We start from the raw sequence: 25,749 nt of genomic DNA, 5'->3' as shown, positions 1-25,749 counted from the left end.
GTGGTCCCTATTTATCTACTTGCATATTCATGCTTTCGAACCGCTAGGTTGGCATGAGCTGGGACAAGCGACAGGCGCTCAGTCCGTCACATGGATTTGATACACTGACTAGCATATGCTTTGGATCTGCAATATATGCTGGAGATAAGAAAGACAAATTTATCACCAAAGCTTTGATTCCTTAGCAAACAAATACATTAAGCAAGTTTAGTGAAAAGATGGGTGAACAGTTGCTTTCCAGAATTATCATGATAGTTAATATTTGGCTCCTGTGTATTGTATTAGATTTAGCACCCTTTGAACTGCCTGCTTAGCATAAAACCTGTCTGGTTTATAGAGATATTGTGTCTGTGTTCCCAGCAGGAAAAAGGATGCCAAGCTTTGCATATAGAAGGGCAGCCTGAAAGTTGACAACCCCAGGGTCAGCAGTCAAGTTGGTCTACAGGAGACCCTCTTCTGCTCAGAAGCCGATTCCCAGAAGGTGACTCATTCTTTTCATCAGTTAACCACTTTGCACCCAAACACAATTGTCAGGACTGTTTTTCAACAAAATAATGTGAATGCTCTTGCTCTGAGTCAAATTCAGGGAAGTTTGGGCAAAGAATTTTTGAATTATGATTTTTAAGATGTAAAATTGTTTTATCACCTGTTCAGAAATAGATGACCCTCAGCTGCCCCAGGCTTAAAGTAATTTACATAAACTGAATCTGTATCAGATAAGTTGGGTAAAACTTTTGCTTTACAGACTAGGTAGATGAACTGCAGCCGAATTAAAAGTATTACCTTGTGGATGGAGCAAAGTGTCTTCATTTCAGTCCTGTTTGTGCAATGTCAAAGATCCCCACTTGGTTGAAGATACTGACCTGATTAGCTATTCAGGGTACTCACCATTGTCCAACAAAAGCAACAGCAAAGAGGAAAGAGGTATCCAAAATCCACAAGTGGGCAACATCATGTAAATTAAATTAAATTAAATTAAATTAAATTAAATTAAATAAAATAAATAAATAAATAAATAAACAACAACAACAACAACAACAACAACAATCTTTATTGGCATAAATCATAAATGCACAAAATATGCAAACTTTTGAGTTCATTAGACCTCTTCATCTGGTGAGATGATAAATAATTGTGGAGGGCAAAAAAGGTATGGAAATGCAAATATTATGCTAAGTAAATAGTGCAAAAATCAAAAGCGTTCAACAAATCTGTGTAGGAGAAACAGCAGTCTCATGTAAGAAAATACGTTGCACTTTATTACAATTTTAAATTGCCCAGTACGTTTTGGGCTGAATATACGGCCTTCTTTAGGGGGGGATTTGGGGGGAATCCCGTTACGAAACAAAGGCTATTGTGACCATGTTATAAACAACAGCTTCACCAAAGCCATTTATTCTGGACACACTAACCATTTTAAAAAGCACTCAAAAGTACCTGTACATCAAGTTAGCTGCGTTTTGACTTTTTGACTACATTACTGACAAATTACAAGGCAGCATCAAGAAGTATTGGTACATTTTGAATGTGCTGGCCGGGGTTTCTGAGAATTGCAGTCCAAGGACACCTGGGTTACCCAAGGTTGGGAACCAGTTAATGTTTACCAAGAGAGACCTCTGATTTCTTTTAAAATAACACAAAATATGGGGGGGTACCTTAATCAGGGAAAGACAACAGAGCCCCCCTCACATCCTGGCAGGAAGAACACCCCAACACAATCACCACCTTTCTGGACGTTGCATCTATTGCCAATATACATGTGTAATGACTGATTGGATGATGGTGGTGGTGGTGGTTGGGCTGGTAATGGTGGGGGACAATGTGGTGGGCAGGGACGATCGGGCAGGTGATCAGATAGGCAATTAGAAGGGTTTTGAGCAATTCTGCTGTCGGACGGCGATCGGGTGGGGACAAGCATAGCAGTTGAGGAAGCTGGTTTATATCTGAATGAGTGTTGGGTTTCAGTGATGAACTGGAAGAGGGTGAACAACTGAACCTGGGGCTGACTGGCTACACTTCTCCATGAGACACAGGTTCACAGTCTGGGAGTAGATTCCTAGATTCAGCCATGATCCTGGATGCCCAGGCTCTGATGGTGTCCAGGAGTGTGTTTGTACAATTAAAGCTAGTAAAACAGATCTGCAGATTCCTGTTTTTAAAGACTGTTTGAAACCCACAGCTACAGGGACTGTATAATTCCTGTTACAGCAGCTACAAGCTTGCTTCTCATATAAGCCTGCCTGGGCCTTGCAATTTGTAGGAGAGAATCTTCTGACTTTTCCTGCTACCTTCAGAAGCGTATTTGGTGAGAATGTCAGAGAGGACCTCTTTAGTGACTACTACTGGATGCTGGAATTCCTTGCCAAGGAAAGTGAGGTTGGCCAATTTTTTCCTATTCAGGCAGGCTTGAACTGACTGCTAGTATCAGAGGCTTGGAAGAATATGTTGCACTTTTTGTTGTTAACTGTAATTACTGTTTTTAACAGAGGTGCTTCAAATGGTTTTTAACTGGATTCTCCTTGAAAACACTGTACCATGGTACATAAAATGAAATACTCTTTGAAATAAAGTGAAATCCACACGGATGTACAGTATCAGTACTATGTTAGATGTAGCAAACTTAACTGCAATATTTAGAAGCAGCCGTGAGCCCAGGTGAGAATGAAAGCATGTTGGGATGTGGACTTGGACTTGCTGCACATGAAGAGAATGAATCAAACACAGATGAAACCTGGCAGGAACTAACAGAATAATGTATAGCTTTGTATATATAAAAAATTTAAGTGTTGGCAAAGGTACTTCTTATGAAAAGGTGCTAAAATAAGGATGGTACCATATAGAGAATGCAGTTCCTTTAAATATACATAAAGATGGAGAAAGGCTTCTCTGTCTTAATGCATAGGGAGTCTGGTGTAAAAGAAGGCATTTTGGTAGCACATTTAAGCCTCTGGCTAGCCACCTGGTAAGTCCAAACCATGGTTCAGCACTTCTACAAATACACAGCTGTAAACAACACAGAGACTGCTTTTTAAACAAAACAACACATTAAAGGGCAAAATATCCACTATCACTTCAGGGCAAATCTACAAATCACATCTGTGGGAATAAGCTGAGCACTGAGCACATTGGCCATTTGGCAAGTGTTGATGTTGGCAACATTTATAATGGCTCACTTTGGTGTGTGAGCTGATTCAGCTCACAATGCTTCATCCTTTTTCAGAATCCAGCAGCAGTTAGCCCAGATGTTGTGATATGCAGCATTTTATACAATTTGCAACATTTTGTAGAGGTATTCAAGAGCAGGGAATATAACTGTTTTTCACATGCACATGATATCAGAGACTATACTGTCCAAAAAAGCTCATGCCACCATAAATTTTTAACTGTAAGGTGCCATAAGACACCCAAATGCATTTTCCTTTCTAGTTGTATACAGACAGAAATCTTGATGTTTTAAGGCTCAGTAATTTACTTCCAGGTTAATTTAGTTTTCAGGTACCCAATGTAGTGTGACGCATGGACTAGGACTCAGGAGACCTGGGTTTGATTCCCTGACTTGGCCATGGAAACTCAGTGGGGGAGTGGAACTGGTAGAACCACTGCTTAATTGCCTCACTTACCTTGAAAGCCCTATCTGGTTCGCTTTAAATTGGTTCTGAGTTGACAGCACATAACACTACCTTTGGCTTCACAATGGTAGTGACAACTCATGATTTCAGATCCTTGCATTGTTTCCACTGCAGAACATAACACATACTCATTTTAGTACAGACAGATAATAATAATCATGTGCCATCAATGCAATTCTGACTTATGGTGACCTTCTTTATGGTATTCTAGGTACTCATAAGTGGTTTGCTATTCCCTTCATCTGGGAGCATCCTGGGACTATGTGGCTTACCTCAGGTCACAAAAACTGGCTCCTCTGGAATGCCCATGGGGACTGAATTCTGAACCTCTGGCTCTGCAGCCAGATACGTAACTCATTGAGCTACCTGACAGATATAAACATAAAAACCAGAAAGAAACCAACAAAGAAGGGGTCATATCCATGTGCACACTGGGCTGCTCAGTAATCCTGTCTATTTGCAACAAATCTGCCCATTTTACAGGCAATGACAGAAACTGCAGACAAAGCTTTGTTTCCCCAAATGGTTGAGTCTTAATCCAGGGATGAGATTACAAGAACCTAATCTCCTGCACCAGACAAATACACCAGGCCAGGGATAACAGAACATGTCTGATCAAGCCCTAGTCCTTCCCTTCACATCTGTTTTTATTTCTTAACCTAAAGAGAAACTTGTTCTGTGGCTTTCTACATATAGAAATGAGGTCCACATGCCACTCACCTACCTTCTGGGTGGCAAGGGGCACAAAAGGATTTTCTCAACTCCCCACTGATGAAGATGCACAGAAGACTCTGTGATCAATTATCACAGAGAGATGACTAGAGAATCCTCTCTTGCCCATTATGTTCCCAAATGGGTAGCTAAGTGGGATAGGATGGAATCCTATTGTTCTTTACAATCAACAGATGGCAGGATTCCCTCTTGCTATCCTAGCTGTGAGGAACAGTATGCAGGGGAATCTCCTCTACTCCACAAGGTGGAACTTTGGGGCGAGTCTGGGTATCCTTTAGACCATCTGTGGGCTGGAGATTCTCTTTGTCCCAACATCCAAAATGACCAGTAATATGTACAGTTCGTTGTAGCAAACCCACTTGCCTGTGGAAAAAAATTATCTCAGCATATTCTACACCAGCTTTGTCATCTAAAAACTTACAGGTTCTCATACTCTCACCATATTTTCACTTTGGCAGTAGCCAGAAGAATGACTGAACAAGTGAAAACAAGAACAAAAGTATTTTGTCTGAAGCTCAGAATACTGGCATAGTCTTTATTGAAAATATAAAATATCTACAAAGCCCCTGGCAGCCAGCACAGGAGAATTCATCAAGTTGTACATGTTCTTTTTAAAGACACCAGAGTGGCCAATGTTCGTTATGAAGTCTCTTCTCCATTCTCTCAGAGTTTTTGTTTGAAAGCCTGTGTGCAAGAGCTGCTTTTCATCGAAGAAAATATTATGCAAGGCATGAATAAATTTACTATATTGTAAAATAAACAATGTAAGTAACCATTTTCTGTCATTAATACTTCTTGAAGTAAAACTTCTGAAAAAAATCATGATTTGGAAATTAAAATATATGTAATCACAATATAATATTACAGTACTTATCAGCTACACACAATGCTTACATTGCTATTTGTTTCCTGACAAGGATTTGAGAAATATGCAATGCATATAGCATAACAAAAGAGCATAACAGAGGTTTATTAATTTCAATTTCACTGCTGGAGTTTACAACCTTGGGAGTCGACTCACAGCTAAAGGAAGGATGACTACAGAAATAAGATTCTAAAGTACAGTGTCCTTGTTGCCAATTCCCAGGCCACTGGAAAGGAAACCAACAAGGGCTGCCAGCTGCCAGAAGTGTATTCAACATTTATTTTCTGTACTGTGAGCACCAAAGGCAAAAGAATGCTAAAAAGATAATGGGTGCTTTGGACTTTATTCGCAGAAGGCATTGTTCTGATGTCACAATATGTTCCAAGCATTAGAGGCCCTACTGCCTGGAGCAGCTCCCCATTAAAATAAATGGGAATCTCCTTCGTGAATACTCCTTCATGCACATGGATTGAATCCCACCATTTAAACCAGGCAAAGGCAACCTGGATGGATCTGGTGGTCAATTTTACTCTCTGAATCCTTCTGTGAGCCACACCCCACAAAAATTCCACTTTTAGTTGCTGAAAACTCCAGGTTCTCCTCTAAAATGAGGTACATGGAGAGCATGCACTTTTAGTGGAAAGTCATGCTCCCGATTGGTTTTAGTGTGAAAATGTGTGCTTTTAACCACTGCCACTATCCTGAAATTCAACGACTACCTGGACAGGGCAAATGTTGCCTACTCTAATTTAAACTAACAAGAACTCCATCAGCAGAAAGGATACACACATGAATATCACACACTGAATTAGTCATGGGTCTGTCTGATTTTAATAAAGACACCAAGCCAATCCATGCACCACCTCTCAGCTTTTCGTTTGTGTCAAGATGGCACCACCTCAGCATTCTTCCAGCAGAATGCTTCTGAAATAGCAGAAGAGTTTTAAATAAGGAAAGCAGAAAGAATAAATCAAATAATTATCAAGGCACAAACATGACTAAGGTGAAGAGTCCCTGAGACTCTGGCCTGGATCCATACATTTCCTGTCTCTATATAAGTAAATGCTAAGTATTAGGGAAAATATATATAATGCAAGATATTTGGTAGGAAATCTATTTACAGGAAATACAACACTTGCATAAAGTATTCTGAGCTTTTTCCCAACTGTTTTATAAAAAGACCTTTAAGGCAGTAATGTAAAGATCGGTCCATTTTCAATTACTAAGAAATATAGCACTTGCATAAAGTATACTCAGCATTTTTTCAACTGTTTTATAAAATGACTTTTAAAGTAGTAAGGTTAAAAATTGGTCCGTTTTCAGTTTTCAGCAAACCAAGTGGCTAATGCTTTCACTAAATGTAAACTGTATTTAACACAGCTTCGCAGTATTGCTACAATCAGGGTAAATAGCTTTTACCCTTCAACATCTTCATTTATTTATTTAAAATATTTTTACCCTGTTTTTCTCCTTAAAAGGACCCATGAATACTAAATAAATCTTACAGGGTTTTTTCCCTACATTTGTAATGAACTGCAACTTCAATATGTAAAACAAACCTATTTACTATGAATACTGTGTTGTGAAGCCATATGTTCCATTTCAGCATCGTGGTACAGCAGTTATAAATAGAATGCAACATAATATATAAGCAAACAATTTTGTTTGTTTACTTCCCAATAAACTCTGGGTCACATAAGCTTTGACATGTCCAATAAAAATGCTGATCTATTTAATGCATAATCTAGTCCATGATAAAAAGGCACCACCTAATAATTTGTTAGTTTTGGGAGGGATGGTGGATAAACATTAAAAAACAATGGGGTTAGGACTGGGGCCCCAATCCAATAGTTTCACTGTTTACCTCTTCAGACCTTAGTTGGCTTCAACTGAGATTAACAACCTCATCTATAGATGATGCATCCATCAATGAGGCCAAAAGAACATTACAATATGTGTGCATCAGCTATCTATCTGGCTTACCTTTTTTGTCTGATTACGCTTTATGGTCTTTCTAGTTTCCTGTGACAAAAAGAGTCTTCCATAATCATCATGAAAACGACTGAGAAAATGGGAAGTATAAATGAATATATAAAAAAAGACATTTATGGGGATTGGCTGCGTATTAAAGCTGAAGAATCAAAACTTTTAATATGTAACAACTGCTGAAAGCACAAAGAAGGACACAACTTTCTCAAAGTTCAAGACATACAATGCATCTGAGGCTACACTAGGATAGCATATTTGCATTTGCAAGTTTACAAGACTACTTCTCTAAAATAAAAATAGAAAGCTGGGATCATTGCACGGTAAATCATTAGAAAAAGTTTCGCTTTCTTTTGAAGAAAAACTATAAACATGTTAATGCCAAGAGTATACACGTTTTATAGTACTGTATGTTTCAAAAATGTTGAAAGAAGCCTACTGTAGCAATCTCCACTAACCACTTAAAACAAATGAAAATGGACTTTAAAAGGTGTATTACTTTCCTTAGTTCATTGTGGCCAAATCCAAGAAGGTTAGAGCAAACCACATGTGCACAGACAGAAATGGATCTGCTGCTTTTTGAAATAGCTGTTCCCATTTGCAAGAGACAAAAAACCCAAAAGCAAAAGCCAAGCTCCATCTCTGTGTGTTGTCCTCTGCTATGCCCCCTTAACATTTTAACAGAAAAACAGTTTCCCTACAGCAATTAAGAGTTGTGACTTAGGAACATTAAACCACAATGGGATTTTGGAGACAACATTATTCATAGTTTAATACACTAATTATAGTTCAGGAAACCCTGGGCAGGAGGCCTCCTTTTGGAGTTTTATGGCTGAAGCCTTCTGGAAGAATTGCAGTCAACATCTCTGGAATTCATTTCTTTTTTTTTTAAGTGCTTTAGTCAGAAGATCCTGAGTGGAGTAGTTCAGTCAAAACACTACAGAAGTCTCGCATTTAATCTGTAGGAACATGTATAGCCATTGTCACTTGAATTGCTTTGCAAACTGTCTTCAGCATCACTGGCACTGCCACTACTGTCCATTTCTGTCGGAGTGAATTCGATTCCTTCAATGTCTACCTCTAAAATGTAACAGATACAAGTTTCAGAGCCATGAAGAATAATATCAAAATATAACATTTCACATGTATACAGTCTTTTAGTGTTCAAAGGCTTAAAAATACATATTACAGTGGTGCCCCGCATAGCGACGATAATCCATGCAGCAAAAATCGCTGCAAAGCGATTTCGTCGCTATGCGGGTTTAAAGAGCTCATAGGAATGCATTGAAACCCCTTCAATGCGTTCCTATGGGCTTCAAACTCACCTTTAAGCGAAAATCCTCCATTAGGCTGCCATTTTCACTGCCCAGTGAGCGAGGAATCCAGGCAAAAACACAGTGGGTGGCCACTTTTTTCCCCGGCGGCCATTTTGGAACTGCTGATCAGCTGTTGGGAAAAATTTGCTATGCGATGATCGGTATGCGAAACAGGGTACCGATCATCGCAAAGCGATTTTTCCCTATCTAAATCCTCACAATGCGAATTCATCGTTAAACGGGGCACCCGTTAAGCGAGGCACCACTGTATTTTGTTATCTCCATGACTGCATTGCAGAGTGGTATGTACAAGCGCTGAGGCCAAAGACAGCTCAATGATTTAGATATCTGGCTGCAGAACCAGAGATTGGAAGTTTGATTCCCCACTGTGCCTCCCTGACAGGAGGTGGATTCGATGACAGATTTTGATGTAAAATTCTATTCATATATTTTTAAAAAACTGTTCAATCAAAAAAGCTAGTAGGGAAGATATAATTAAAAGCTAATTTGCCAAGTAGGCCGAAAAAAAGGGGCTGCACAATTCTGTGTGTGCTGAATGCAACCTATGATTTGGATCTTTGGTTTTTTGAACATTTTGGCTTAACTCCTTTCGAGTCAGCAATTGCAAAGCAACTTAATGATATTTTAACAACTTACATTTAAAACAATGACTGATATCCTGCACTAAATTTAGAGTTGCTGATGGGCCCAAGAAAAGTAAACACATGCAATAGCTCGTTATGCACATTTTATGCTCAGGAAAAAAAAATCTGCGAGAAATACCCTGTTTCCCTGAAAATAAGACAGGGTCTTATATGAATTTTTGCTCCAAAAAAAGCAGTAGGGCTTACAGTGGACCCTTGACTTACAGACGGCTTGACTTACAGACTTTTTGAGTTACAGACTTTTCTGGCTGCAAAATTTAGGTTTGACTTGCAGCCTGAGAATTGACTTACAGACCAGAAAAAAACCCAAATGGAACAAAAACGGCCTGTTACAGGATGAATCGGTTTTCAATGCACTGTAGGTCAATGGAGACTTGACCTACAGACTTTTTGACATGAGAACCGCCTTCCAATACGGATTAGGTTCTCAAGTCAAGACCCCACTGTATTTTCAGGGGATGTTTTATTTTTTCATGTACAATCTACATTTATTCAAATACAATCATATCTTCTTCTTCTGGTTGCTGAATAATGGTGGAGGGCGGGCTTTCACTTAACTAGGGCTTATTTTTGGTAGGGCTTATATTACGAGCATCCTGAAAAATCATACTAGGGCTTATTTTCAGGGAAACAGGGTATCTGCCATAGTGTTTTAATCTTGCATCCTTTAATACAGTTACACTTGCCTGAATTTTAATGAACTTTATAAGCCAATAAATATAATCACATGCTATAGAAGGGCCCCAAAATTTAGCTCCCACTGTGACAGCAGATAAGAAAATCTATTTCTAGTTTAAAAGAAGAAAGCTTTACATTAAAAAAAAAAGAGCAGGGTATTGAGCAGTGGTGCAAGTTTTCCATCTCCAGACTTATCTCTATCCTAAATCACCCCAATGTGGCTTCCCCCTGTAGGGCTCTAAAAATGTGCATTAAGTTAAAGTTTGCTAGAGAAAACATATTTTTGGAATTTCATGAAAGTTTACTTTGGCATGGAGAAAAAAGCAAGGAAAAATAATTAAATACGGCTTTTCAACTCCCAATTCCAAATAGCTTCTTCTTCTTCTTTTCAAAATGAGGGACTCAATTTCACTTGTGTACATATCACAAAGCCTCTGGATCTGTCAAGTATCTGGTTCATCATTTATGTAAATCAGCACAGCAACCCCTTGTAACTCAAGTTACAATTTGGCGCTGTCTGTTGCTATTTGTATCCCATCTTCACTAAAAGTCTTTTTGCAGCAATTTAATTGACAGAAACTATAAAACACATTAGGCTGATAAACAGCACTAGTCACAATCACCAAACAAGCTCCATGGCTGAATGGGGATCCCAAATCAAGCATCCCTGCTCCAAAGCTAACACTTTATCCACTATGTTGCATGGTTAAGAATACACACATTTAGAGAAAAATCACACAAAATGTTGCCATGGAAACTTTTAAACACCTTATAAATTAACTCTTTATTATGAATATAAGATAGCAATTTGAAGAGAGTTGTCTTAGCTTTTTTATACTTCTTTTCCAGAAGGCAGGATAATACATAGGTTGTAAAGGATCCTGCATGTAAGAAAGCAAAATGGTCATGAGCTGGGAGACTGCCAATATCCATCCTAGTTTAATGGTTTGTGTAGTAATTATTTTTCTGCACTGAGAGAACTGCCAAAAAATCCCTCTGCCTCAGTTAAGCCTAAGGTTATTTCCAATATAAGAAGTCAATGCCTATTTTAGAACTACATTTAATGTGCAACAAAATTTTCACACCACTGTCATAGACAGGATTATTCACATTTTCTGTACATGTAGATACACCAGAAATGAACATGTACATATTCATAACTTTTATTCAGATGAAGACTGGAGTTCAGGTGAAACAAAATTCAAGATGAAACTGATTCAACACAGGTAGGAAGTCACTTTAGACTAGGGCCTACTCTGGAAAGAGCGAAAAGCAAAGGTGCACCAGCCATCTGCCATTACTGTAGCATTTTCCAGTACAACTGTATCAAGTGATACATAACCTACTTCAACTTGCCCGGAAGCCAGATGTTTACAGAGCCTGCAACAACCAGCTGTTTTTGTTTGCTAAGCACTTAGAGAACTAAATCATCTCCATCAGCAGTAAGTTTAGACACCAATTTGGCAGCAATCCTACTATACTAATAAAAGAAACATATTTGTGTTTGAGCTGCAACGTAAGTCTTTTTCTAACAATCCTCTGCTATTTCAATATCTCTGGCATGGAGTGGTCCTTTTGGAAATCTCCCTAGTTTGTTCTGGAAGACTAATTAGGAGGAGGTGGTCCTTTAAATAATCAATTTTCACACTGAAGAGCTCATAATACATGGTGAAACTAAGAGAGGAAAATGGGTTTTTACTATCTAATAAACCAGAAACCAGGGGAGTGTGAAGGGTAAAACAAACGCAACTATTAACTGCCAGTGAGAAGCCACTGCAAGTTACACTGTCTTCTGCATCCATGAGTAGACAACAAGAATTTAGCCAATACTTTTTATCTATGTTTGAACACTATCTAGAAATACCTCAGTAACATCAAAGTGTAAATTACTGTGCTTTGGCCAGAAAGCCAGGCGGGCGCCATTTTGAAGTGCCAGTGGACTGATTGGAGAAGAGGTTAAAACACTGGAAAGGCTGATAGATTTCCAGCCATCTGGACTTGGGAGAGATAAGGTTGATGTATTCCATTTCAAAGCTAAATTATAAACTGGTGCAGCTGTACACTAATGAGTCATGGCATACATACTATAAAATGGTTTTCCAAAGTTTGGAGGTTATTAAAATATATTTTGACAAATAAAGAGCAGCCAACTCATGATTTTTAAAAAAGTTTGTCATAAAGAAATTCACTTTGCACTTCTAAGATTGGAGACTCCAAATCAGGACAACAGTGCACAAGAAGCCAACAGAATACAGTGGTGCCTTGCTTAACGAGCGCCTTGCTTAACGACGAACCCGCATAGCGACGGATGTTTTGTGATCGCTTTTGCGATCACATAACGATATTTCTAATGGTAGAACATCACTTTGCGATGATCGGTAAGCTGTTTCACTTACCGATTTTCGCATAGCGATGTTTTAAAAACAGCTGATTGGCGGTTCCAAAATGACCGCTGGAAAAAATGGCCGTCCGGGCAGCGAAAATGGTGGCCGTATGGAGGATTTTCGCTTAAAGTTGAGTTTTAAGACCATAGGAACGCATTAAACAGGGTTTAATGCATTCCTATGGGCTTTTTCTTTTCGCATAGCGACGAATCTGGATAGCGACAATTTTTCCGGAACAGATTATTGTTGCTATGCGGGGCACCACTGTAGTTTAACAGTGGTAAGAGATCTTCCATAGAGGAAGTCCTGCTAGACAGTATTAGTCACTGTATACAGCATTGAAGTTTTTAAAGCATCTTCAAGACAGTTTGCACAGAACACATTCAGCTGCTCCTATTTGACCATACAGTCAACCCTTGACTTCCGAACATCCCTAGGTATGAACTTTTCAATTTACTAATGGCTCCATTGGCAAAAATTGGCATCGACTTGCGAACGGAGCTCAACCTACGAACAAGGTCGAGGCTCCATTTGCAAGTCAATGGCATTTTTTTGCCAACAGAGCTGTTCGTAAATGGCTCCCTGCAAAAAGGCAGGGAGAAAGGGCTGGAAATTCAAATTTCCCACCCTTTCTCCCTGTCTTTTTGGCTTCGGAGCTCTCAAAGGGCTTCCTCTGATGTCAGGGGGAAAGCCCTTTGAGACCCCCAAAGGCAAAAAGGCAAGGAGAAAGGGCAGGAAATTCAAATTTCCAGCCATTTCTTTCTGCCTTTTTGACTTTGGAGCTCTCAAAGGGCTTTCCGCCCGACATCGGAGGAAGCCCTTTGAGATCTCCGAAGGCACCGATCGTGGCGGCAGGGACCCCCAGGGAGGTCTCCCATGGTGGCAGGCAAGCCCTGGGAGACCTCCCTGGGGGTCCCCACTGCCGTGATTGGCACCTTCGGAGGGCTCAAAGGGCTTTCCCCCCAACATCGGAGGAAGCCATTTAAGACCTCTGAAGCCAAAAAGGCAGGGAGAAAGGGCGGGAAATTGGAATTTCCAGCCCTTTCCCCCTGCCTTTTTGCCTTTTGAAATGCTGGAATGGATTAATTCCATTCCCATGCATTTCAATGGGAAATGGTACTTCGACTTACGAACTTTTTGACGTGTGAATGTTGTTCCAAAATGGATTAAGTTCGTAAGTCGAGGTACCACTGTAGTTTCGTTCTGTACCTTACTTTAATGTGTCATATGTACTGTATGTGTAACAGAAATTTCCCCTGTAGATCAATTAACCTTGTATCAAATTTCTCTTCTGTTGCTTCTGCTGGCTGAAATTCCCTTCGTACATAAGCCAAAGCTTAACTACTCTGCTATTCCTCTTTGGTAAACAAACTGCCAAAGTTCTTGAGAGTGAGCTCCCATGCTGACTTGGTCCCTGGCAGAAGGAATTGGCAGAAAGTGATGCCAGTCATGCACTAAATTCCCTGTGACACTCTGCTGTGCACTATGATGTGGATACTGGATTTTGGTCTCAACATACACTTCTCAATAACAAGTGCAACTCTTCTAACAGATTGATGAAAATCTCTAGATGCCACCTACCTTGCTCAGAATCTGTTGAAATTGTTGATCCCAGGCTGTCTGTGCGAATTCGTTCTAGGCCCTGCATGGAGAGCTGTTCCAATCTGCGCTTGAGGTACCGATGTTCTCGCTGTAACTGTTCTTTAACATTTAGAGCTTTTCGGTCCTGTTCTTCCAATTTCTAAGGAGATAAAACCCATCTTTTTGACAATGAAAAGAATAATCTTGTTGCACTGATTATCTCCAAGAATCATAAACATGCAGCAGTCATTATTTTACAAAGGGGAGTGCTTCTATGTTCTACATTCTTTGGTTTTAATATAACCTATTTACGAAAACATTAAAAAGAAAGTACCTTTTAAATTAACGGATAATAACAGCCAATATGGCAAAAATCAGTGTATTAATTAAGCGTATGCCCATATATGCAAATTAATTATCAGGAAATAAATAACAGCAGCAGCAGCAAGAAAACATGTTATTCCTGTGTGGCTGTTAGGTACATCTGTAAAAACATTTAGGCCTCAAACTGGAAAAATTCATCCAAATTAGAATGCAGGGCTTCTGGTTCCTATTGCTATTTTATATTATTGAGTCATCTATTTCCAGGTGCAATTCAAAGTGCTGGTTCTAACCTATAAAGTCCTAAATACCTTGGGTACAAGCTATCTCAAGGAACATGTCTCCCATAATAAGCCTGCTTGGGTGTTAAGTTCCTCAGAAGAAGCGTCTCTCAGTTCCAGGACCTTCACAGGCGGGTACACAGTGGAGGACCTTCTCTGTTGCTGCAGCCAGACTTTGGAACTCCCTCCCACAGGAAGCCAGGCTGGCCCCATTTTTGCTGTCCTTCTGCAAGCAGGCAAAGCCCTTTCTCTTTAGGCAAGCCTTCCCTCAGTGGCTGACTGGCTGAGTAGGATTTCTAGATAGATTGTCATGCATTACTGCTTTGAATGTGTTTTTGGGCTACCGTCTTTTAGTGTGGTTTTTTTTGTCCTTTTTAGTATTTGTATTTTAATGTTGTTAGCCGCCTTAGGTCCTTTTTTAAGTAGAAAGGCGGGTAAAAATATTTTAAATAAATAAAACAAATCTTCAGATACCAACTGTACAAGAATTTTAAATATTACTGTTATCTCTTCACAGGATGAGATTTAAGGATGGTGTATTGAATGATACAATTGTACTCCTATGCTAAAATCCCTTAAATTGCCGAATGTGTCCTTAGATATAAGAGGAGAGTCTGTTCATCAAATACAGTGGTGCCCCGCTTGACGATGACCCCGCCTGATGATGAAATCGCTTGATGATGAGTTTTTTGCGATCGCTATAGCAAAAACGATGGTTCCTATGGGGTTTTTTACTTTTCGATGATTAGGTCCCTCTTTCGCGAACCGAATGCTTGCAAGAAGATTAAAAACAGCTGATCGGCAATTCACAAAATGGCTCCCTGCTATTTTCCGGAGCTATTTCCGCAAGACAGAGATTGCAAAATGGCCGCCCTATGGAGGATCTTTGCTGCACGAGCAGGTATTTCCCCCATTGGAACGCATTAACTGGTTTTCAATGCATTTCAATGTTTTTTCCCCCGTTTGACGACGATTTCGCTTAACAGCAATTTTCCTGGAACGGATTATCATTGTCAAGCGGGGCACCATTGTATTTGTTTACTGAAATAGTAAAGGAGAATGACTGGCAAAATGACGATTCCAGAATTATGTTGTACATTGTACTAGTCTTCTTTCATGAGAAGCAGCTACACAGTAGTTATGAAGGACATGCAGTAAATTCTCAGCCAGAGACCCCTGTGAAATTACCCTGCACAATTAATAAACCTTCCTCAAATACTAAGTTTATTAATTACTTCAAAATAATAACTTATTTAGGTATTGATGGAAATGGGATTGAGACTATTTTCAGTGGAGCTTTTCCAACAGCTGCATCTTTATGAAGTATGAAAAATCCATAGTGGCCACCTAAGAGAGTTTATCTAAGAAATAGGACAAACAAGCAAACACGAATTTGTAGTTAAGTATACATGAGCCATATGTCAGTTACACTTCACAGTTCCAGTATGTTGCTATTTCAACATAAAGGGATGGAACAGAATTATAGGTGGAAGAGTTTTGTTGGGCAGAGAACTACTTAACTAGTTGACTATTTTTCAAAGAAAAAAAAAAAGCTGAACTGAACTTGATCTTAACAAGAGTAAGATAAATAAAAAAGAGTAATATTAAATGTGGAAGCCAGTATGATGTAACTTTACCTATATCCCTTGCATTTTGTTTCCCTTCTCTTCTTTGCTCTTTGTAAGGCCTCGTTGGACAGCCACTTTGCTTTCTTGCATTTCCTTTTCTTTGGGATGGCTTTTGTTTCTGCCTCCTGTACAATGTTACGAGCCTCCATCCATACCTCTTCAGGCACTCTGTCCACCAAATCGAGTTCCTTAAATCTGTTCTTCACTTCCACTGTGTATTCATAAGGGATGTGGTTTAGATCAGTGGTCCCCAACCTTGGGCCTCCAGATGTTCTTAGACTTCAACTCCCAGAAATCCTGGCCAGCAGAGGTGGTGGTGAAGGCTTCTGGGAGCTGTAGTCCAAGAACATCTGGAGGACCAAGGTTGAGGATCACTGGTTTAGATTATACCTGACTAGCCCAGTGGTTTTTCCTACTTTCTTCAGTTTAAGCTTGACTTTTGCTATGAGAAGCTGATGATCAGAGCCACAATCAGCTCCAGGTCTTGTTTTTGCTGACTGCATAGAGCTTCTCCATCTTTGGCTGCAGAGAATATAATCAATCTGATTTCGGTATTGCCCATCTGGTGATTTCCATGTATAGAGTCACCTCTTGTGTTGTTGGAAAAGAGTGTTTGTGATGACCAGCTTGTTCTCTTGACAAAACTCTATTAGTCGTTGCCCTGCTTCATTTTGAATTCCCAGACCAAACTTTTCTGTTGTTCCTTTTATCTCCTGACTCCCGACTTTAGCATTCCAATCCCCTAGAATGAGAAGAACATCTTTCTTTGGTGTCACTTCTAGAAGGTGTTGTAAATCTTCATAAAACTGTTCAATTTCAGTCTCCTCAGCATTGGCGGTTGGAGCATAAACTTGGATTACTGTGATGTTGAAAGGTCTGCCTTGGATTCGTATTGACATCATTCTATCATTTTTGAGATTATATCCCATTACAGCTTTTCCCACTCTTTTGTTGACTATGAGGGCTACTCCATTCCTTCAACAGGATTCTTGCCCACAATAGTAGCTATGATAATAATCTGAAATGAATTTGCCCATTCCTGTCCATTTTAGTTCACTGACACCCAGGATGTCAATGTTTATTCTTGCCATCTCCTGTTTGATGACATCCAGCTTCCCAAGGTTCATAGATCTTACATTCCAGGTTCCTATGCAGTATTTTTCTTTGCAGCATCGGACTTTCTTTTCACTTCCAGGCATGTCCACCGCTGAGCGTCCTTTCGGCTTTGGCTCAGCCACTTCATTAGCTGTGGAGCTACTAGTACTTGTCCTCCGCACTTCCTCAGTAACATATTGGACGCCTTCCGACCTGAGGGGCCCATCTTCTAGCGTCATATCTTTTAGCCTTTTTTTCTGATCATGGGGCATTCTTGGCAAAGATACTAGAGTGGCTTGCCAATTCCTACTCCAAAGGTATACACACTGTAGATCTAATATTCATATCTTTAAGGGCTATTTAGCTACTAACAAAATCCACACCACAGTAATGGCTTATTCTTCAAGCAACAAGAGGTCTACTACTGGCGAAAGGAACTTTTCATAAGGGATAAACAAAATATGGATAGTTAGAAATAAACTATATCAAGATGGAAGTAAATAAATGAAATAAATCAAGCTGTGGCAGTCTGTTGGCCTGTTTTGTTAGGAAAAGGGAGAATGACAATGGATATGATAAGCCTCATAAATATAGATGGGTAATACAGAAGATGGAATAACACTGGACTGAGAGACCAAGGTCAATATCCACACATGATAGCCACAGGGCAGCCATTTAAGACACCAATCAGAAAACCCTTTAGTCAACAACGGGCATAAAAATCAAACACCAGTTTATCATTTAGCCTGCAATTGCTTATATCAAGGATAAACTTTACACAGTACAGCAATGCAGAATCCTCAGTGTCCTCTCCCCTGCTGTAAAGGAGTTGAGATATAATGAATTTGCACTGGACAAGGGCCAGCATGAAAAACAATCAGCTCTTCCCCTGATATTTATATGTACCCAGAAACTATTCTCTCCCCAACTAGCAAGTTCTTCTTCACTCAACAGTGCTTAGAATTGGTTTGAACCCTTGTGAACACAGAAACAACCTCTCTGAATGAAAAAGAAGTCAGCATGTCTTTGCTGCTTGTAGTAGTTAAGCCACAGCTGTATATTAAACTTAGTATTTAAAAGGGGAGGAAAGGGCCATTAAAGGCTTGTTTGTTTTAAGGATTTAGCCCAAACTAATAAAAGTCATCATGAACATTAACAAAAATTTAAACTGAACTTTGTAAGAATTATTTCCATTATTCAAAAGCTTTTGACACAATCTGAATTTTGTTTCTTTTATATTAGCATGGGTAAAAGAAACTGATAGTAAACACCAATACACACATTTTAATGGCTACTGTAAAAGAAAAATTGTTAAAATGATCCCGTTAAATTATGCTGCAGTTTATTCACTTGTGTATGAGTACAATATTGTGATATTGCATACAAAATCAAATAGTGAAATATTACATCTGGAGAGAAACAAGTACATTGTGGAGTTCATCCCATAGCTATGAGCACATATTCCCTTGAAAGCAGAGTAAGGCATTTAGGCCAAGGTATTTGTCTTATATTAAAAAGAAAATGTTAATTCCTTTTTAATTAATTAATTAATTTAACTTATATAAATGTGGAAAACAATGCATTTTCTCTTTAGTTTACCTTAATATGCATCTTGGCTCTTTTCAGCAGGCTGAGTGTAGTATGTCTAGTACTATCTGCTCCCAGAGGAACAAGTTGTTTTAACTCTTCTAAATATAGCCGGAGTTTAGCCCGTCTGAAATTATTAATAACCAAAAATGTTGTCATTAACATATAAAATTTGCTGTCCTTTTAGAATTTCTGCACAACATTTGCCCCACATAAATTAGAGATATATTGTACTGTTATAAAACAATCTTCAGAAAAATGGAAGCATTCTCTAGAAATAAAAGAAATCTGATCAAAGTCAGTGATTTTCTTTTAGTGCCTTCTTATGATAGCTCTCAGTTTTAACATATTTATAACTTGTCTTAGTCACTCAAATATACAAGGCAGTATAACATACTATAGCAAATAGTAATAAAGAAATATATATAACATGACCTATTACTACTAAAATTAATAACCGTTCTTTCCAACAATAAAGCTTGTTACTTACCAATGCTTAAGCAGCCAAAATAATATCCCTGCACACGAAAGTTACAGCAGCAGACTTGGGGGCTGTAAACTACTCAAATTGACCAATTAGGACTAATTGTGCTCAACAGCCATGAAAGGCTGCCACATCCCATTCAAGCAAGAGGGGTTGCTGCTGCAGTGCAGTGTGGTGGGAGTTTCCAACAACTTCAGAACTCCAACCAGTTTATGTTGTGGCCCCTTCCTTCACTAGTGACTATCATGGACCCAAACAGCTTGTCCAGCTGTCTTATTTATTTATTTTATTTATTTATTTTATTTATATCCCGCCTATCTAGTCAATAGACCACTCTAGTCTCAGAGATACCTGTTGATGTTATATCACTTGGTTCACCTCTTGAGATATTTTCCCCCTTCTGTCTACAGGGTGGGGGTTGAGGGAAAGATCCTGTCTAGGCAGGTGTAAGCTTTTACTCCCAGATGTTGAATGCATTCAGAAGGAATTAACTTACTCTTTTTGCAGCTGACCAGAACCCACTGTTCTGGAGAGCCTCTATGGTCAATTGAATATCTCTGATTCCCTGCCCCAGATAGGGCACTCTGATCAAAAGACTGATATACAGAAACAAGTACACCTGTTCTTTCCTGAGGTGAGCTAGCTACCAGTGCCATCATCAGCTTGATGAACACCTTGGGTAGTGGGTAAAGGCTGAGGGGAGGGCCTTGATTTAAATGTGCTTTACCACAAAACAGAACTGAAGGAATTCTGTGAGGATGAAAGCAAACAGATATATGAACAGGTATGTGCAGGTAAGCTTTGCTGAGCTCAAGAGAAGCCCATCAAGAAAATACCATTATCACAAGGGTTTCGCAGATACTACTCCATTTTGTTCATTGTCCCCAAATGCTCCTTGAACTAATTGAGAGGCATTTTGGACCTAAAGAGATTGAACAAGTATCTGTCTACATTCACCCTATTGAGGCTTTCAGCCCCTGAAGGCCCAGCATTCAAACTGCAGCTGCAAACCAAGGAAGGAGTAGGAGCCTTGTTATCGAGCCCTTGATCTTTCTTCTATGGATTAAGGGAATTGCTCTCTTTGTATCCTTGATCTTGTTTAGGACTAGTTCTCAGGATTCACCAAATAACTTGCAACCAAACCACAAATATGAGATTATTTTTTAACTCTAGTGTTCATCTGCCAATGCTTAAGCCATATATGTCTGCATGCAGAGATTGCAGCTGCTTGTACCCTGGCACTAAATTGAATGGCATTAATGCTGGCATTGGCTGCAAAGTCAGTGGCCTTAAGAATCTTATTCAAGCACTGTCTAGGTCTAACATTTCCCCTAAAAAAGTCTTTCAAAATCTCCTTTGTCCAAATGAACACTTCCCTTGCCGTGATGGATGATGCTGTCAGATGCCTTACTGGTTGGATGTTAGAAAAGGACAGGTTACTTACCTGTAAACATGGTTCTTCAAGTGGATTCTCCATGAATCCACACTAGTGGGTTTAGACAGCGCCTGCGCTGGCCTCTCGGAATTTTCTAGAGCTGTAAGAGAAAAGTAACAATGTTTTAGGCTACCCCTTACCGCGCATGTCTAGCCCGCCAACGGCTCAGTTCCATATGCCCGCCACAAAGAAGAGTTGGGACTCGATTCCAATGACGGACATGTGGGGAGGCCGGGCGGGACGTGTGTATTCATGGAGAATCCACTTGAAGAACCATGTTTACAGGTAAGTAACCTGTCCTTCTTCAACGTGGTTCTCCATGAATCCACACTAGTGGGTGATTAGCAAGCAAACTTACTGGATGGTGGGCCGTCATTGTAGCAATGACGTAAGGACAGCCCTTCCAAACTTGGTCTCATTCTTGGCCCGAAGGTCCAACTTGTAATGGGTGACAAACGTGGACACATTAGACCAGGTAGCCGATCTGCAAATTTCTTGAATATCGACTCCTCGCAGCAAAGCTGTAGACGTGGCCACAGCCCTAGTTGAATGGGCTTTAAGACCCTCAGGAATAGGTCTGTGTTGTAGTTCATAGGCCAACGAAATAGTGGAGACCAACCATCTAGAAAGAGAGGACGACGAAGCAGCTGAACCCTTCTGCTGACCATAGAAGCAAAGAAACAGCCGAGGAGACTTCCTAAAGTCTTTAGTCCTTGAGACATAATAGGCAAGTGCTCTTCGAACGTCCAAAGAATGAAGCATGCGCTCAACATCTGTCACTGCTTCAGGAAACAACGTTGGTAAAACCAAAGGTTGGTTAACGTGGAACTCAGAAACCACCTTAGGGAGAAAGGAAACATCAGGATGCAAAACAACTTTATCCTTGTAAAACTGAAGATAGGGAGAATCCGCACGCAAGGCTGCAAGTTCACTAGCCCTCCTAGCCGAAGTGATGGCTACTAGGAACAAAGTCTTGAAAGACAGGAACTTAAGGTCACAAGAGGCCATAGGCTCAAATGGAGGTCTGGTGAGGCTATGTAAAACAGTCTGCAAAGACCATTGTGGCACTGGTTTCTTCAACGGTGGCCTCATGTTGCTTAAACCCTTGAGGAAGGCCTTAAGCGTTGGGTGTGAAAACCAGCGAGATGACTCAGAACCCTGAGGTTGAAAAGCCACAATAGCCGCTGTGTAAACCTTCAGGGTAGATTTGGACAGTCCAAAGTCAAAAAGATGTCTGAGGTAGAGCAGAAGGGTAGACAAGGATACTGGGGATGACTGTAAGTTACGTTCCTTGGCAAACTTCAGGAAATTCCTCCATTTATATTGATAAAGCAACTTTGTTGCTGGTTTACGAGCCTTATCAATGACCTCAATTAGTGATGGGAAATCCTCCACGCTGTCAAATGGAGGGTTTCCAGGTCGGGATGAAGAATCTTCCCGTCGTCCAGAGTGAGAAGATGTGGATGCAATGGTAATGTCATGTAGTCTACTGCACCCTGAAATAGTGTGGAGAACCACGGTCGACGTGGCCACCAAGGGGCGATCAGGATTGCCTCCGCTTTCATTCGCAAGGCTCTGATGATAGTTCTCTGCAGAAGAGGTAGCGGAGGGAACAGGTAGATCAGTCCCACGTCCCAAGGGATCATAAAAGCATCCCCGAGGGAGTCCTTTCCCTTCCCGGCTCGAGAAGCGTAATGCAGACACTTCTTGTTGCTGGGAGTTGCAAACACATCTACTTGAGGTTGACCCCACATCCGACAAAGTTTGAGGAACACCTGCTGATCTAACTCCCACTCGTGGGTCTGAGCAGAGCGGCGACTCAAGTCGTCCGCGAGCTGGTTGTCCGTTGTAGCAATGTGGATGGCTACCGGAAAGATGTGTTGCTGGTAGCACCACTCCCACAGCTGGATAGTGAGGAACAGAAGGGACTTTGATCTTGTGCCTCCTTGTTTGTTTACGTAGAACATCGTGGTGGTGTTGTCCGTGACTAGTTGTATGGCCCTGCCCCTTACTAGGGGAAGAAAGGCCCTGAGGGCTTTTATGACCGCTAACATCTCCAAATGGTTGATGTGCAGCGTCGATTCCTCCGGGGTCCAGAGGGCATTGATCTGATGACCCTCGCAGTGGGCTCCCCAACCCGTCGGACTGGCATCTGTGGTGACCTGTCTGGTAAGTAGAATGGGTCTGAACGGCTTGCCGACCAAGAGATGGGGAAGGAACGTCCACCACTGTAGTTGATTTGCCAGCTCTGGTGTGACCCTGAGGCGCTTTCTTTGGCTGTCTGTCTCTGGATCGAACAGGGTGAGGAGCCAAATCTGTAGGGAGCGCATCTTTAACCGTGCATGAGACAAGGTGGCTGTTGTCGATGCCATGAGGCCAAGCAGATGTTGAGCCAGCCTGGCCGACACCGTACGTCGTGGTTTGAACTTGCGAACCGCTCTTCTGATCTTGTGAACGCGTTCTAGAGGAAGGAACATGCGGCCTTGCACTGCATCGAGATGTGCCCCTATGTAGTCCATCGTTTGAGAGGGCTCTAGATGAGATTTCTCGAGATTGATGGATAGTCCCAGAGCTTGAAGAGTGCGGAGGACAAATTGAGTGTCTCGATATGCCCTTGGTTTGGATTTGGAGACGATGAGCCAATCGTCGATGTAGGGGTAAATTTGGATGCCCTGCAATCGTAGGTAAGCCGCTACCGGGGCCATACATTTGGTGAAGGTCCTCGGTGCCGAGGCTAGACCGAAGGGAAGAGCCACGAACTGGTATACCGTGTCCTTGAACATGAGCCGGAGATATTTTCTGAATCTTCGGTGTATCGTCACGTGAAAGTAGGCATCCTTGAGGTCCACCACCACAAACCAGTCTCCTTTCTTCAGCAGGTGAAGGATCCCTTCCAAAGTGACCATCCTGAAGCGACGAGGCCTGAGGTAAGAATTGAGGTCCCGCAGATCTAGTATGGGACGCAGACCGCCGTCCTTCTTCGGAACAGTGAAGTACCGGGAGTAAAACCCGTTCAGGATGTCCCGTTGAGGTACTACCTGGATGGCCTGTTTCTCCAGAAGGGTAAGAATCTCGTCCTCTAGGATGGGATCGAACGAGGTAGGCTTGATCCAGCCTAGAGGAGGTAACTCTATAAACTCCAGGCGGTAGCCGGAGCTTATAATGTTCAAGACCCAGGTGTCTTGGGTAATCTTGTTCCAGTTCAGAAGGTAAGGAGAAAGTCTTGTGCGTGACCTGATGGACCGGATGGGATGATGAGAGTCAAAGATATTGTTTTGACCTTTTCCCCCCAGGTTTGAAGGACTGCCTTTTGTATGCGTGAGGCTTAAAGCTGGAAGCCGATGAAGAAGCCTGTGAAGAGCGTGGAGCAGCTTGAGATCGGAACGAATGGTAAGTGGAAGGACCGGATTGTTGATAGGTCTGCTGTTGATAGGGTTGTTGCTGGGGTCTAGGCCTCCACTGAGATTTGGAGGGTCTAGGCTGCTGCTGCACTGCATAGGATTTTGCCGTCTTTTTGCTCTTGTGTAAGTTCTCAAGATTCTCATCCGTGGAGCCATTAAACAGGCCTGTAGCATCAAAAGGCAGATTTTTAATCCTAGCTTTGATGTCTTCCATAATGTTGGCAGAACGAAGCCAGGCGTGCCTTCTTAAGGTAATGATGGATGCCAAATTCCTCGCGTTGGCATCAGCGACGTGACGGGAGGCTAAGCGTTGGTGCTTGGAAACGGTCAAGGCCTCCGCATGGGCATTGAGACAAGTCTGCCTGATGTCCTCTGGAGCTACTTGCAGGGCTGGCAAGACTCGTTCCCATAGTTGTTTCTGGTATGCACCCATAGCTACCAAGTAATTGAGAGCTCTGAGTGCAAAAGTAGTCATAGAATAAAGCCGTCTGCCCAACACTTCCAAGTCCTTGCCCTCCTTAGTGGTTGGAGTTGGGTGACCCTTAGCTGGTAATCGTGAAACACTGGACTCCACTACCAAGGAATTGGGAGCTGGATGCTTCAACAAGAACGAGGTATCATCTCCATGTACACGATACATGTTCTCAGTACGCCTGGACATATTGGGAGGGTCAGCAGGGTGCTGCCAATACTCCTTGAGAAGATCCATAAGTTCAGGCACGTAAGAGAGACTGACAGGGCGAGACCTTGCAAGGTGGATATCCCCAAAAATCAGGTCGTCTGCGCGCGAGGGGGATTTTTCTATGTCCAGTTTAAGCGCTGCAGCCATCCTAGAAACCATCTGAGGGTAAGAGGAGAAGTCCTCAGACGGGGAGGAGGGGTGGATGTCAGCCGCGTCTGAGCCTAGGGGTTCTCCTGGAGGTGGTAATTCCAGAGAAGCCTCAGAAGTATTCCCGTCCTCTTGTTCAGAAGAGGAGTGAGGGTCCTGGCTTTCCTCATCAGAAGACTGGAGGATGCTAGGACGAGAGTCCGTATCCTTAGCCTTAGAAGTCTTACGAGGCCGGGGTGCCTGAGGTACAGGTTCGGGCACCGGGCGCACCGGAGGAGGAGGTGGTGTTGGTCGACCTGGAGGGTCAGTTGGCTTAACCGGTGCCGAGGGGGCAGGTTTGTCTACGATCGGGCGCTTGCCATGTCGACCCTTCCTAGGGGGTGAGATCGACGACGAGGAGGAAGAGGTATATCGGGACCTCTTTCGACGTCGACGTCGGTCGCGGGAAGTCGATGACGAGGACTCAGTGGAATCGTCGCGACGACGACGACGACGCCGGGACCGTTTCCTATCCCTGCTATCCTCAGAGTCAGAGGAAGAGTAGTCTCGGCGTCGATGTCTCTTATGCCTATCGACGCCAGAACCGCGTTTATGTTTGCGGTGGCGCCGGGGCTTCTTAGGTACAGGCTCCTCCTCTAACTCGGATGCTGGAAGCCGAGGAGAGGGGGCCGGAACAGGCTTAGCAGGTCTCACTGGTGTAGATGGAGACTTGGAGCCTGGGGATCCCGGTGTCGAGGATCGCGATCCCGTCCCTAGCCCGGTTAGAATGGGGCTGCGAGGGACGCCCGGCAGATCAGCCACTATCTTCTCTAAGTGGCTCGTCGTCGGTGACTTCTCGACAACGGACGGCGG

General features: G+C 41.8%; 1 protein-coding gene across 1 annotated transcript in view; it reads right to left on the bottom strand.

Annotated features, from left to right (window-relative positions):
* Positions 1-4,863: 4,863 nt before the first annotated feature.
* MXD4 (MAX dimerization protein 4) overlaps positions 4,864-25,749 on the bottom strand; it is a 37,104-nt gene continuing 16,218 nt past the window's right edge. The window contains exons 4-6 of the mRNA XM_072994835.2: positions 18,761-18,875; positions 13,837-13,996; positions 4,864-8,292 (exon numbers count right to left, since the gene is read on the bottom strand). Coding sequence (XP_072850936.1) covers positions 8,150-8,292; positions 13,837-13,996; positions 18,761-18,875 — 418 coding nt within the window. The 3' untranslated portion in view covers positions 4,864-8,149. The remainder of the gene's footprint in view (positions 8,293-13,836; positions 13,997-18,760; positions 18,876-25,749) is intronic.

This window comes from Pogona vitticeps, chromosome 3 (assembly GCF_051106095.1).
Source record: "Pogona vitticeps strain Pit_001003342236 chromosome 3, PviZW2.1, whole genome shotgun sequence".
Taxonomy (NCBI): domain Eukaryota; kingdom Metazoa; phylum Chordata; class Lepidosauria; order Squamata; family Agamidae; genus Pogona; species Pogona vitticeps.
This window is presented reverse-complemented; position numbering and strand designations above follow the sequence as displayed.